At 27.3% G+C, this 15878-nt stretch overlaps 1 protein-coding gene across 1 annotated transcript in view; it reads left to right on the top strand.

The window, feature by feature from the left end:
• The first annotated feature begins 7673 nt into the window (after positions 1–7673).
• Positions 7674–15878, top strand: part of LOC135931015 (synapsin-3-like) — a 53352-nt gene continuing 45147 nt past the window's right edge. The window contains exon 1 of the mRNA XM_065467864.1: positions 7674–8784. Coding sequence (XP_065323936.1) covers positions 8099–8784 — 686 coding nt within the window. The 5' untranslated portion in view covers positions 7674–8098. The remainder of the gene's footprint in view (positions 8785–15878) is intronic.

Below are 15878 nucleotides of genomic sequence, written 5' to 3'. Positions count from 1 at the left end.
TTAGGAGATTAATAGCTAAGATAATCGTTGAGCACATCAAACTTGATGCTTCAAAAATGTCCCAAAGATATCAACTAGATTTTGGTAATAAAAGGAAATGCGAAATAGCAGCCCACTTTCTTTGTATATATATCAAAGATCCTCCTCCAGATGCATTACTCAGTAAACTTGATTTTAAAAATGCTTTTAATTGTTTATCCAGAAAAGTATTTTAGAACTTTTTTTATGAAAATTCCAGTTTATGGAAAATTTATTATACAGTCATATGGCTGTAGAACCCCTCCCAAATTCGGGGAATATACAATTCCTTCTGATGAGGGTATACAACATGGAGGTCCTTTGGTTCCTCTCATATTTAGCTTAGGCATACATAACCTAATTCATTCTTTATAAACCCTTTTTAACTTCGACATAAACATATGGTATCTGGATGATGGCACCATCTACGGACCTTCTAAAAATATTGTAAGAGCGATATATTATATAGAACAGAATTTTCTAAACATATGTCTTACTCTAAATAAAGCTAAATTTGAAATATGCTTTTTAATTTCAAATGCTCTTGAAGTCCAGGGGTTTAAAATCATTAAAGAAAGTGAAATTAATCTTCTTGGTTCACTTTTAAGCAGTTTTTCCAACTATGAAGCGTTCATAGAAAATTAGAGGCTTCTTAGGACTTGAAAAATATTTTAAAAGAAATAGCTTCACACCAAAGTCTTTTTCTTTTAAAAAAATATATATTTTTACCAAAGATTTTACATATTTTTAGATCTTCTTCCTTTTTTTTTAAATAATGAAATTATTAATCGTTTTCATGAATTCTTTAGAAGAATATTAGAAAATAATTTAAATATTAAAATGAAAGATTTTGACTGGGACTTCTCACAATTATCCTCGAAAATGGGTGGTTTAGAATTATATCCATTAAATCTTATATCTCTTTCTTTATCTCTGACATTGCGATTGATGAACAATGCCATGATATCTTCTTTTATCACTCCTAAAGTTAACCTTTTAAATTTGGACAACTTGAATATCTCTAGCACTAGCTGAAGCTGTTTTACCCACAGTTTTAACAAATCAATCAATTTTTAAACCTTTAATTAAAAATTTTTTTTAATAATTCTGATCAAACACCCTTTATAATATATTCAACTATTACAAAATGCTGAGGCTTAAGCATTGCCAAGTCGTAACCTAGGTAACCTCTTATCAGATGAACAATTAAGAGTTGCCATAGCCCATCGAATTGGATGTAACATATTTCAGTTACATACATGCAGAAAATGTAAAATATTAGTTGATTACAAAGGGAGACAAGGTCTTAATTGTATATATAGTCAAGGCAGACATGGAAGGAACACAGTAATTAATTCAGTTATTAACCGTTCTCTTAAGGGGACCCACCAAACATCCTGAAGCCTGCAAATATCATTATATGATGGCCTAAGACCAGATGACTTAACTTCTGTGTCTTGGACTTTAGGTAAATCCTTAAATTGGGACTTGACATGCGTCTCTTCATTTCCAAAAAATTTAAATTCTTACCTGGTTGATATAGCCGAGAAAAAAAACAATTAAATATTCGAAATTAACAAATTTCATTTTTTTAACCAATCGCCATCTCTTCCCATGGACATATGTCATGCGGAACTTTAAAATTTATAGGCTGCAAAATAATAGCCCTTACATCAGAACCCAAAGAGTTTTATTTTTTAAAACAAAATATACAAATTACCATTTTTAAATATAATTATTCATGTTTTTTTGGGAACCCACCTCCATTTTTATAGAATGAATTTTTTATATATTTTTTTAGAAAATTATTTGTGTATAATTGGACATATTAATAAAATGAATATATTATAAAAATAAATGCTATTCAATTATAAAATATCAAGAATAATAAGAATTTAAACTTAGTATATAAGAAATTTTAGTCTCACATATATAGATAATAAATTTATTTTAAAAAGAGTTCTTTGATGTCTCATTTTTTTAAGACAATTTACACAAAATTATTTTTTTTAGAATAACGATGGCCAACACGGATTAAAGCCTATTTTATAAATTCACTAAATTTTATTACATTATAAATACATTTCCTTTAAGATTATCGCAAAATTTGGATAAATAGATAATAATATTATATCCGCGAGCGGGCGTCTATTTTATTATTAAATTGTTTCTTGATTTTTTAAAAATTATCTATAATCGCCAGGCGCGTACGCAGCGGGGAGGGGGGCAGGGGTACAAACCCCCCCCCCCAAGCCAAAAAATTCAAAAATATTATTGTTTATATTAATATATATTTGTTAATATTTATTACTATCTTATATTAAATATTTAATTACATTTATTTATCACATTCATCTACTAAATTATTTTATCAATATTTCGATTTCAAGTTTTCCGGCGTCATATTTATCTATTATTTTCAAATTTCTAGTCAAATAATATTATTTCTGAAAATTCTTGCCCAACAGGGAGAAAGAAATTGCAAGTTGTCCAAAGAGATAGAGTTATCGCCATCAAGCAGTAACATCTTTTATGTAGTTAGAAGAGCCGATTATTTCCTATTACTGAAATATCACAATGGCCTGAAAGAAATTGATTCAATGCTTTTTCCAAATTTTTTTCCTCATTAGAATGTATTATTTAATTATACAACTATTTTATGTAATACTTTTCAAAAACATGACATTGACTTGATTAATAAGATGAGAATAGCGGAAAGCATTTTATTAGAACTCAAGGAAATTAGGGCTAATGTTGATGAAGAATTTCATATTTTATATGTTATTGTTGATTCAAAAGCAGAGCTATACGTGTTTAATATTTGTCTCCCTTGACTTGCAGCAAGACAAGCTCATCGTTAAAACATTAATATAGGATCATATAAGAGTATTATAAAACAAATGTCCCCTCTCTTAGATCTATTTATAACCCAAATAAATGAATGGTTTTAATTCATCATGCAGCACTTACCAATTTGCAGATATTACTTCCACAAGAGCCTTACCAACCTTTTTCGGATGGTGATAGAAATAAAATATTTGTTAGATTTTTATCATGAAGATGTATAAGTATCTTATGATGCCTTATTAGCTAATTAATTATGTTTATAAAATTAACTATGGTTGATATAGTCCCAAAAAATGCTATGGATGCTTTGCATTTCAAACACATTTTAGATTATATTGCCAAGTATTAAAAGGGTTCATATATATTAGCAACTCTTCTCATTAGTAAACAAATTATATTATTTATTTTTTTTATAGCTAAATAACGATTTTAAATATAGGCTGTTTTAAAATATACAACCCGGCCCGGATATTTATTTAAAAAATATTTCAAGCCCTGGCCCGGCCCGGTTATATTTAAAAAATTAAAATACGGCCCGGTCCCTTAAATACATACCAAGAAGTACAACTTCTGAAAGTAGATTGGAAGATTTGGATCTTTTGAATATTCATAGGCATTTGACGACAAGCAATGATGAGATAATTTAAAAATTAGCTCAATCCCAACGAATATTGGATTTTACATGTAAATATAAAACATACAAAATAGCCCGAATATATTTAAAAAATTAAAATAAGTAGATTGGAAGGTTTGGATCTTTTGAATATTCATAGGCATTTGACGACAAGCAAAGATGAGATAATTGAAAAATTAGCTCAACCCTAACGAAGATTCGATTTTACATGTAAATAATATATAACATACAAAATACAATTATTCCTTATAAATTTTTTGTGTATTAATTTATATTTCCAACATTTAAATTTTATATATATATAAATTTTAAAGGCTCAAAAAATTTAAATTTCTATTTTGGGTCATTTAAGTGATTCATATAGTGGTTATATTCACTTTATATTTTATAATTCACATTTATTTTTTATATCCGTTTAATATTTTTTAATTCACATTTATTTTATAGTTTTTTATATGACGGTTTATACATATAATTTTTTTATAATTCACATAAATTTGAAATTGTGTATTAGAAATAGTTATTAGTTCTTAATAAATTTATGCTTGATATTTTTAAAAAACAATAATTCTTAAAAATTTTTATTATCTCTCCCCCCAGACCAATTCCTGCGTACGCGCCTGATAATCGCTGTAGCATAGATAAGAGTAGAGGTTGTGGGTTACCACCCATCTCACTAAAGGAAATATGATTGATTATTTTAAGTTTTTATAATACTTATATATCGATATTCAGACTAAAATTTACTCTTATTTCATTTAAATTGATATTATCCCCTCTTTAATTTTCTATTTATATAAAATCATCTCAGAAATTTCTTATAATTAAAAAAGTGTGTGAAAAAATCCTAAAAATTGACAAATAAACATCATCACAGACATATTTAATTTTATTTAAAATCAATTTTTACATAAAAATTATTTATTACAAATTATATTAAAAAAATCGAAAAACGAGACACTTCCTAAGAACGCTATGATGCTTATGGAATAGGCTCTTAACTTTTTTCATTTTAATGTTAAATATGCATAATGCTTAAATAGTATATATTTTAATTTAATCAATGTTCAATCTGTTTGGTGTACGGTATAAATATTAAAATTTATTGGTAAAATAAGAAAATTTAAAAAATAGGTATTAAGATTTGAGATAGAGCTAAAAACATGGAAGCACTATATAATTATAATTAAAAAAAATTAAGTAAACGAAATATACAAACAATTACTATCATTATTATAAAAAAATCAACTTTTTATTGTATTTTTAAATGTGAGACTCAAAACTTAATATAAGTATTCTACAAAACCCTAACTCCAACCCTCACCCCTTCGAATCTGAAAGTAAAGAATTATCTATATTTTGAGAGTTATCAATTCTACCGTAACCAAACTAACTTATTTTTGTATTAAATTTTCAAAAGAGGCCAAAAGTTCATGTAACTTTTTTTTTATACCGCAACTAAATTATAAAAGTATCAAAGTTACAGTCAGAGACATCGAGTCTCACATTTTAAAATACAATAAAAAGTTGATTTTTTTTATAATAATGTAATAATTGTTTGTATATTTCGTTTACTTAATTTTTTTTATAATTATATAGTGCTTCCATATTTTTAGCTCTATCTCAAATCTTAATACCCATTTTAAAAATTTTCTTACTTTACCAATAAATTTTAATATTTATAGTTCACAAAACAATTGAAGCATTGATTAAATTATATACTATTTAAGCATTATGCATATAAGCTTTAACATTATAGTGCTTTCAAAAGTTAGGCAAACCATGCTTAGGACTGCTTCTTAATAAGAGACTTACATTTATATCAAATTTTTGAATATATAATTTGATTCAGAATATAATGAGATTTTTTAACTATTTTATACGCCAAAAGAACTAATAATATCTATAAAAACTCGTAAAATCAAAAAATATTTAAAAATAGGGGAAGAGGAAACTTTAACGTGTTCTAACACGTGTTATTTTTGAAAGGAAATTTAAAATCCGATATTTAAGACTCAGCTTAAGGCTACCATTATAGTTGTTATTTAGCTTAAGTTTCTATATATTGATTGGGAAATTGATTGAAGATTGGCGCCCTCAGATTTTCAATGCTTCTATTATTTTCTACCTAGCATGATGTATAGAGTTATACTTTGTAAATTCGATTTGAATCGGATCATAATAAAACGCAGTCCTAAACATGAAGTTTTCCAAATAAAGAACTAATTTTAAAGCGGCCGAAAGGAATGCATAGATAGTATATATTTCAGTTATGCCTTCAATTTGTTTGGTAATCAGTATATATAAAAAGATTACTAGAAAAATACGAAATTTACTTAAATAAATTTAGAGATTTAAAGAAGAATCAAGAAGCACTAAAGCAATTAGAATTAAATAATTAAATTAACGAAATATATAAAAAAAACATCACTATCATTATTATAGAAAAATTAAGTTTTTATCATATTTCAAAATATGAGATTCGATGTCTCTCTGGCTGTAGTTTTGACATTTATAATTTAGTAGCGGTGATATATAATAGTTGTTGAAAATGTGACACCAAAATAAAACGAGTTAGTTATGGCAAAATTGAAGACAATTACAATAGATAATTATTCCCTGAATTAAGGTTGAACGATTGTTTAGTAATGTAATCAATACCAAACCTTTTTACAATTGAAAATATAATTCAAACACCGTCCCATCCCAATTTTAGCGACTCTGAAAAACGTCCAGTTTCTTGTTTTCTTGTATTTTTTTAAATACAATTCATAACAAATTTTTTATGAGAATATTCTATTATAAAATTAAATATGTGCATATAGTATATTATTGTTTAGTCGTAGATTTTTAAGATTCTTACAAGCACTTTTTTTTATATAAAAGTATAAATTTCTTAGATAAATTAAAAAAAATTTAAAAATTAAGGAAGGGATTATATCAATTTAAAGAAAATGAAAGATTTTTAAGTCTCCATCTTGTCGGGCATGCTTTTTGCAGTTAATTTCTACTTTTAGCTATCTCAGAAATAATTTTATTCAGCAACATTTCATTCACTCTAGAAATTTTACCAAAATAAATTAAATTATATTCGGTTGATTAGATGGTTTAAAAAAAATAGAAAATATATTTTAAATTTTGCGGAATAAAGTATTGATACAAAAGGAAAAAATATGTTAAATTAATTTTAACATTTTGCTATAAATACAATAACCTATTTAAAATAGAATACTTTGCAAATTCACAATCCGCAGATATCATTTATATTTTTTCTTTGCTACGGGAAGATCTCCCCCTCCCCTTCCATAAAAATTATCGCGAATTCGCGACGAAGAATACAAATGAGGCGTAGACTTAGCATGCTGCCGGTTTAAAGGTTCGGGTCCCAGCTTACTGTCGAAAACCATATTTCCAAAATAATTTATTAACATGTTGACAAGGCGATAAAGAAGTTCTTATATTTAAAAAAAAAAAATTTTTGTCTTTCTTTTACTTAGTCACATACCTTACATCAAAAGAAACCTCACACCTACCTTATTAGAACAGCGCCTTGCTCTCTATACTTAAGAGTTATTGCCCGGTCATTTATTAATAAATTATATTATACTTATTTATATTATCGATTATCTATAACCAAAATTATATTTTTTTTATATAATTTTTTATAACAACGACACATTAAAATATTTTATTTTCCAATTTTTATTATTTATTATTATAAATTAATAAAATACCGTAACTGAATTTCTCATTTAGATTTATAATAAATTCCTGTTTCATTTACTTCAAAAAGAAAAGAAAGGATAAATAAAATTTATATAGTAATAAATAAAATATCTTAACATGATTATAATTTATAAGATTTAATTATTTAAAATTTAAACGCAATTTTTTAAAATATATATATTACTTTTTTTTAATAAAAGAAATTATGTATCAAAAAAATAAAATAATATTTTTGAATATATAAATTATATTTTGTATGTGTGTGTGTAATAATAAAATGCTTTTAATAAGGAATTGGCTGAAATTATCATAATTTACGATAAATAAAGATTTATTCGATATAAAAAGTCTTTAAAAATAAATCCATCTTCCATAAACAATAAATAAACAAAAGGTATTTATTTAAAAATTTTAAATTTAAAAAAAAATAAATTGTTTATATAGTCTTTTTTTTTCCTTAAAATTTCGATAACTCAAAATTTGAGATCAAGCTTCTCGGAGAAAGTAAATTCTCTGAGAAGGCGATTTTCATCGAGCGACGAGCAAGAAACAGAAAATACCGATCCCGAAAGTTTTTATCTAACGAAAGACGCAAAAATCCCCGATAAAAATACACACCCCAAGGTCACAAATTTAAATCTTTCGGGCAGCGATTCAGTTAGTAATAGTATAAATAATAGTAATTATCATTCTCCGCCCGTAGACTACAGTGATAGCAGTGGTTACAGCGATAAAGAAATCAAATCCAAAATATCCCAGTCTTCCAACAAAAATGCTAGGATACCCACTTTAAGTCGGCCAAAGGAAAAATATCCGCCAAATATATTAACCAAAGATCGAACTCCTTCGTATTTATCATCACAAGAGGAAAAAATGGAATCTGATAATAGCAATAACATCGCTTATCTGACTCCTGGCGAAGAGTCTAGGTCCCTTAAAAATAAAACCATTTCTCCTCCCAAAAGGCAATTGACTAAGGATGTGGCTAATACTGAACACACATCCGAATACGGATCTCCGCCATCTAAAAATCCTCCTATCAACGTCAGTGTCGATTCAAGGAACGAAGAAGTTATAAAAATGAAGCAAGGACCAGACGGCAGGATAAATCGTATGGACGCCCCAGTAGGACGCAAGCGGTACCATGTCAGAAGCCAAAGCCAGACCGCGAGTCCCTCTACTCCTGACTCCAACATCGCGCCACTTACTCAAAAAAATTCTAACACGTTCTTTGACAATTGTTCGATAGATCAACAACCGTCAAGGGCAAGTGGTGATTCTGGGCGCAGTTTTTCTTCCAATTTTGCGGAAAATTTAAAAGGACTATTTTCCGGTTCCCTATCTAACCTATCTAACGCAGCTCAATCTTTGGTAGCATCCGCTACACCGACTAGTATGATCAACCCTTCTTTCTATCATCAACAAAACTTCATAGGAAGTTTAGGGAGCTCTCAAAGAAGATCTTCAGGATCCGTAGTAAATTATAATAGACGGGGTAGTTCAAAAGTTTTCGATAAATACAAAACCTTGCTTGTCATAGATGAAAGACACACTGATTGGTAAAAATAAAAAAAAATGATTAAAAAAAATATTTTATACTCATGAATCAAATTTTAAAACAAAATGAAGTCTTTTTAAAGCTGGAATCTCCATATTTTCTGGAAATCCCTTCTCATTTCAAATGTTATTTTTTTTAAATTATAATTTAATGTTTTAAATATTCGCATAAAAATGCATATTTGAAATTTTTTTTATTAAGTCTTCTTAGTAGTGTTGTTAAATGCCTCGTTTTGAGCCGATTTTTAAAGACGGCTAACTCAATATTTCATCCAGAAAAATTCCACGCAAACCTGAAGCTTTTGCTCATAGAAGGAACAAAGGTCTAGAAATATATTAACGAAATCTCGAGACTTCGGCAATATTTTTCTGGCTAAAATATTGAGTTAGCCGTTTTAAAAAATCGGCTCAAAACGAGCCATTTAACAACACTAGTTCTAATTAATGTAGTAACATAATTCTCATTAGTGATCTGCATCGAATTTTTCCAGCCCCCGCAATTTTTAAAAAAAAATTTGACCGGTCCGGAATTTAATTTAAATATAAAAATATTTAATTTTTTTTTTGATTGTAAAAAAATATTATACAAATAAAAAAATATTAGCTCCTTGTTTCTTGCAAGAGTTTAAAATTTATCAATTATTTTGACAATGTAATGATATCATATTTAAAATTGGCCCGACCTGGCCGGGCCCGATATTTTAAAAAAATATTAGGCCCGACCCAGCCCGAACCGAAATTATGGAGCTGATCGAATTCTCATTAGGTTTGTTATTAAAATAGCAGCCATGTAGACTAACTATAGTTGCCCTCTAACAGGGGAGGTTACGGTACGATACAATTGCGTCATTGTAATTTTAGGGGGTTAAATATAGTGAACATTTATAGTCAGTATCCATTTTATACCATTTTTGATGAGGGGGGAGGGCACTATAATTGGTTTAAGGGGGGTTAAGATTACTCTGCCTACCCCACCATCAGGCCAATATCATACATATTTTAAAAGTCAATGCACCCTCAATTTTGTCATTATTTAATTAATAATGTAAATAATCATACTCAAGTGCCCATTTATTTTGTTCCATTTTCTACAAATTTCTTTTTAAGGAGTAGATCTCCCAAGCCATTTGATTGGTCATTTAATTATTTATTTTAACTAGTTAAGCGATTTACTTATAATAATTAACACTCTATTTTTTTCCTATTTCTACACATCAAATTATGAATAATTTCAAGTGTAGCTTCTAATAATATTCATAATAATTAAGATATTATAATAGAATTTAAAGTATAAGTACAAAGTAAGTATGCACTTATTAGCTTATTATATGTTGTCATAAATAATTAATTTCCATATAAATTTCAAGGCGAATGTCGATTATGGGTTTATTATTTCAAATTTATATATATAATATATAATATATATATATATAAAATATGAAAATATGATTTTATTTATTTTTTATTGATTTTATTATTTTTTTTGGAAAATTTAATCTATATTAATTAGGTATAAAATATTATTATAAAGGCGTCAATTATTGAGAATACAAAACTTTATCACTTAATTAATACAACGTTCTAATTCTAACTCTATTATTTTTGGGCCAAATTAGGATCAAAACAATATTCTAGGAGTCCTCAGCTAACCCTAGTCCTTCCATGTTACCCAGATGGGATGGAAAAGGAATCGTGGTTTTCTTTTAAATTGGGCTTCTTGGATGGGATTGGATTTAGAGATATTAAATAAGCGAATAGGACTGATTTCTTAGAGTAACCCTTCATAATGTGATTTACCTTCTTCTTGGTAATTGGATTTGGATGACATCCTTATAAAATAAAAACGGCATAATTGAAAGGCCCTTGCATAATTGGCATACGATCCCAACGGGGCGGATCGCAGATAAACGTCTAAGTGATGTAAAGAAACCCTATAAAATAAATCAGGAGAGGATTCATTTATAAACATCAGAGGCCCACAAGCCTCGCTTAAAACATATTCCGTTAAAATATATATAATTTTAAAAAATGAAAGTGGGGCCTAATATTTTTCACAAGCCTAAATAGGGTCATAATATATAAAAAGTGAAAGGGCCAGACAATTCCGAGGGTCGCATTTTTAAAAAGATCGGTCGAGCTTGAAAATGGGATTTCTTATTAAAATTGACCGGGCCCTACAATTTTAACCTCTGATTATTTTATAATTATAATACGGTTATAAAATTATTTTGTATATATAATCATAATTTTGAAAAAATCGAAAGGGATATTCTGGACCGAGCCAGGCAATATCTAACAAAGATAACTGTTGGATATTTTTAGACATTAAATTAATTTAAAGTCAACCCCCCCCCCCCTCACCCCTTTAATAATTTAGTATTATGATGGTAATGATACTAATTATTTCTATAATAAAATTTGGAAAATGCGCCTCGTTATAAATAATAAATATGAAATAGTATGGTAAAATATAGATTTTAAAAGCCTAAAATTTATTTTTATTTTATAATTTACAGATTGTATTATAATAGCATAAGGTAAGAGTTCTTAAAATCTGGTTATCGATTGTATACTGGTTATGACAAATAATTTTGGGGCTTAAAAACAAGGAAAAGATGTCTTATACAATCAAATGTTTTATAATATAAAGCAATTCCAATTAAGAATATTTCTGGTTATTATAACATATTTGTCTCTTCATCTTAAATTTGTTCTAAAAAAAATCAATTTGAATTAACAGATTAGTTTTTTTTTAATTTAAAACTAAAAAATAATTATTATATACTTTATATTTTTTATTCAATTATATATATATAATATTAGTCGAAGAATATATAAACTAATGTTAGTCCTACAAGGAATCCATAAAACAAATATAGTTTAATTTTAAAATTTATATTACTAAGCGCTCACATAGAGAAAACACCTTCTTTAGTGAGTTTCATCACTTTGGATCCTGTCTAGAATAATTTAATATAACCTATGCCCAACTATAAAAATATCGATGCGAATAGTGTTTGGTCTCGGAAATATAGATTATCGTTTTTAAATTAGAAATAGACCCCTAAAAAATACGAGAATGTTTTTGGTTTTAAATCCCATTTTATCTTTCTCTTAAAGGCTTTCTCATTGTTAGATAAAGAGAATTAACCCAAGTAAACTCACTAGAAGTCGACCGTTTCTCTGGGTATCCTGATAATTCAATTTGGTCTTCTACTGTCATTAAAAAAAAATCAGAGGTTCCAAAGTCGCCAAAAAAATGCCTTATCCTTTAACTGCTACAAATATATCGAAGGCATTTTTTTAAAGAAAATATTACATTTAAGTATTTCCGTAGCCTTGATTTATAAAGGCTAACATTGATTGCAGGGGGATGAATATAGGTGATCAAAGGTACCTAGAAATAGTAGAAATAATCCCAATCGTTTTGTTTTAAAGGATATAATTTTAATTTTAATTTATCGCTTTAATATCAAAAATGGCTCAAGATTTAAAATGTAATTATGGGTCGGGTTCGGATATCTTATACATAATTATTTTAAATTATCTTCTAAACTCCAATATGATCGAAAACAAAATTACCGTGACATTTATTAGTTCATTAACATCTATCAGATTTAAGTGTCCTTTATTAATTCGATATAAACAAGAAAATTTATAATATAGTAATAAATTATGTTTAACTGCCAAAAAATAAAAATGTAATAAATTCACTTATTTCTTAGAAATAAACATATTTTTAAAAAATGATAGAAAACTACCTAGGTAAAATAAAATATTTTATTAATCTTATAATGACAGATAAATATACTATAAATAAACCTACTACAATTTATTAATTTTGTATGGTTTATCAAAGGCTCAATGTCCCATAAGATCTCAAGTGAATTAAGAAGAGGTCCTTCCTTGCATAATCGTCTCGATTATTTTTAACACAGGTGACACTTGTTAACCAGTCCAGATAAAGAATGGGAAGGGGGTACTAAAAATCCCTTCCTAATTTTTATAAGTTATATTCGATATTATATAAAATGTAACCAAAATATATTTAAAATAATTATTTTTTTTATTAAAAATGCACCTCATAAGTAGAATTTTTAAAAAGCTTGACTCTTCTCTCAAATTATAGCGAACATACAACGCAGCAAGCAATTTATATGAGTCTAAAAGGATTTGAAGCTCTTAAATACAATCGTTGTTTAGGAGACTTTTTTCCCCGAATTCAACCGCTTAAATAAGAGATATTATAATTTTCTCCTCTTACCCCCCCCCCCACCCTCTTCCGGTTATTTACTTATCCCACTTTCAGAATTTAGGCAAATTTGTTCAAACATAATTCATTATAACCCTTATTTTTCTTGAATTTTAAATAGCCATTTTTTTTCGCCCAGAAAAAAATTTTGAATTATTTTTTTTAACTTTTTCCATACAATTATATACATTAAAACCAGTCAAATCACGTGATCAGATCCATTTCGGGAGAAATTAGATTATTAAGATTTTTTTTTAAAAAAACGCGCTAAATAAATAATTTAAAGTTATTAAACAAATAGCACAATCATTTACTTGAAGCCCCGCCAATTTACATTAATTTTATTTTGTAAAAAAAAATGTAATCCAGAATGTTGTAGAAAACATATTTTTAGTTTATATACTACGAATATTCCTATTGGCGAATTACGCAAATCCCCTGTTGCATAAATAAAGATGAGAGAGAACGTATTTTAGTTTATTGGCCAAATAATTTTTTGGGATAGGGGAGGTGGGGTTTATATAACTTTTAAATAATGTTTTAGGGCAAGTTTTTATAATATATATTTTGCAAAATCTTTTAATGATAATTTTTAATCTATATTCACTAAGTTAAAGTAAAGTTCATATGTGTTAAAATAATAATAATACTTTATATATTTCATATTGAAATCAAAAAATACAATAAATTCCCTTTTTTAAGGGCGATATGATTTATTTACTGTTATATCTACAAATTGCTAGTTGATCGATGTCTTAAGGTTTAAAAAAACTATTATAAAACACGTGATTAAAGGGGATTAATATTTAATGACCCTAATTGAATATTTAATGTCCCCTTTGTAGTATATATATTAATGGCTTTTAGAGATCAGTTCAAACAAATTAAAATAGCAAGCGATGATGGTCAACAAAGACAATGGTTCTGACCAATTTATAATTTATACTTTTGTGACTCCAGTGCTACATTTTCCCAAAAATTTTCTAAGATAAAGATTGCAAAATAAATTCTTTAATTATAAATCAAGATTGGAGCAAGGATGGTATCATAAAAAAAATAGCTCTGCGTCCCCTCCGTTTTCTTTTATAAATCATTTTTCCTTCTCTGTCGCTTTCTCTTAGATCTCGAGCTTGACGAGGAGACCCACCTTACCCTATAAAAATTAATTCCGATTCTTATATCACATGGTTTGATTCCATGTTCTGTTTATAAACTCTTTTTAATAAGCAATAAAATGAACCCCCAAATAATTAATCACCCCCCATTATTTTGAACAAAATAATGTAAATTAGTCGTAATTACTGGCTCCCGGGAATTAAAATCGATTGTGGATTCAGTTCCTATAACTTTCAATGAAAGAGTTGTTCTGGTTGCTGATTTCGGTTCACAGATTGATCCCGAATTTCTGTTTCCGGTTTCAAACTAGGTTTAACTGAAAATTGAAAAAAAAATGGTCATATCGATTTTTTTAATAAAAAAAAGAAGATTGCGAATCATTTTATTTTTCAATAAGCCCAAGAGATATATTTTTTTTTATCATTATATTTTATGTGTACTATAATGGAATGTTTATTGTAACCAATTATTAGCTAATATTGATCGAGTAAAACCTGTCTAATTTAGGCAACAAGATATTTTCCAACTTAGACAGTTGCCCAATTTATCAAGACAACAGCAGTTAAAAGGAATTTGATTGGGTGTCTAAATCTGAGCCTAATTAGAAAGATTGTCCAAATTATCATGAGCCCAAATTAGACAAGTTTTACTGTAATCGATAAAAAAAACAAAATCGAAGTCATAAATAACAATTAATGTTGTTATTAACACTTGAACACTTTTTAAAAATAATAATAATTCTATATAAAATTGTTGAAAATTTGTGCCATAAATTAAGGGCTAAAAGTCGATATCTAAGAAAAAAACATTTGATTCGAAAATTTGATTGTTCGAAAATTGATGCGAACGAAAGTAAGAGGGCAAACAAATTGAGCGTTTCAAACATAAATAATGCTTTTCAAAACATATGGTGCTGGCCAAATTATCGCTTGGCCTCCATTTAATAAAACGCTAACTGATATTTTCTTTTTTTCAATACTTTTTTATTCATTGATTTTGCACTTTGGGTCTAACATCATTTTTTAATATGGTTTTTTTCGAAAGAAATCTGACAAAACCTTTTTACCCAGATAAGAATCATAAGGAAAGGGGCATTAAAAATCCTTTCCTAGTTGTTTAATTATCTGAAAATTAAATTAAATATTATATATAATGTAAACAAATTAACTTAACTTTTAAAATGGAATATTTAGAAATTAATGAAATAAAAAGGCAGACGATTAAGTATAATTTACAAAAATTAATTCTTTTTTTTTAAATATTAGTTAAAATTTTGAATCGACGATTCTATTATAAAAGACAACCTTAATTCAAACATGGGATGAATTACTTTTTATTTTTAAAAAAAAGTATGACGAAACGCGAACGCTTAATATGCGCACTATAACACATTTTGAATGTACTTATTTATCAAAATTTAATAAACATACATAATACAAAGGAATAAAGTTGAAAAAAATGAGCCATTATACTATCCTTTGCTTCCATAACCCCCGCCCTCCATTTTTGAATGGTACATCGGCTCAATTTTTATTCGTTTTCACTCTTTTAAATGATTTTGGGTTTACATACATAGAATGCTTAATAAGCAAAAAAATCCATTATAAAAGCTAACTATCTTATAAATAGGAATTAAAAATTCTACGCAGAACCATTTTTAGAATTTTAATGGCCGGGAGTGAAAATGAATTATGCCTTTAAAAAATTGAATTTACCTAAGTTTTTTTA

Source organism: Gordionus sp. m RMFG-2023, chromosome 1 (assembly GCF_954871325.1).
Source record: "Gordionus sp. m RMFG-2023 chromosome 1, tfGorSpeb1-WG-v2, whole genome shotgun sequence".
Taxonomy (NCBI): Eukaryota; Metazoa; Nematomorpha; class Gordioida; order Chordodea; family Parachordodidae; genus Gordionus; species Gordionus sp. m RMFG-2023.
The sequence above is the reverse complement of the archived record's forward strand: the minus strand, read 5'-3'. Positions and strand labels throughout refer to the sequence as shown.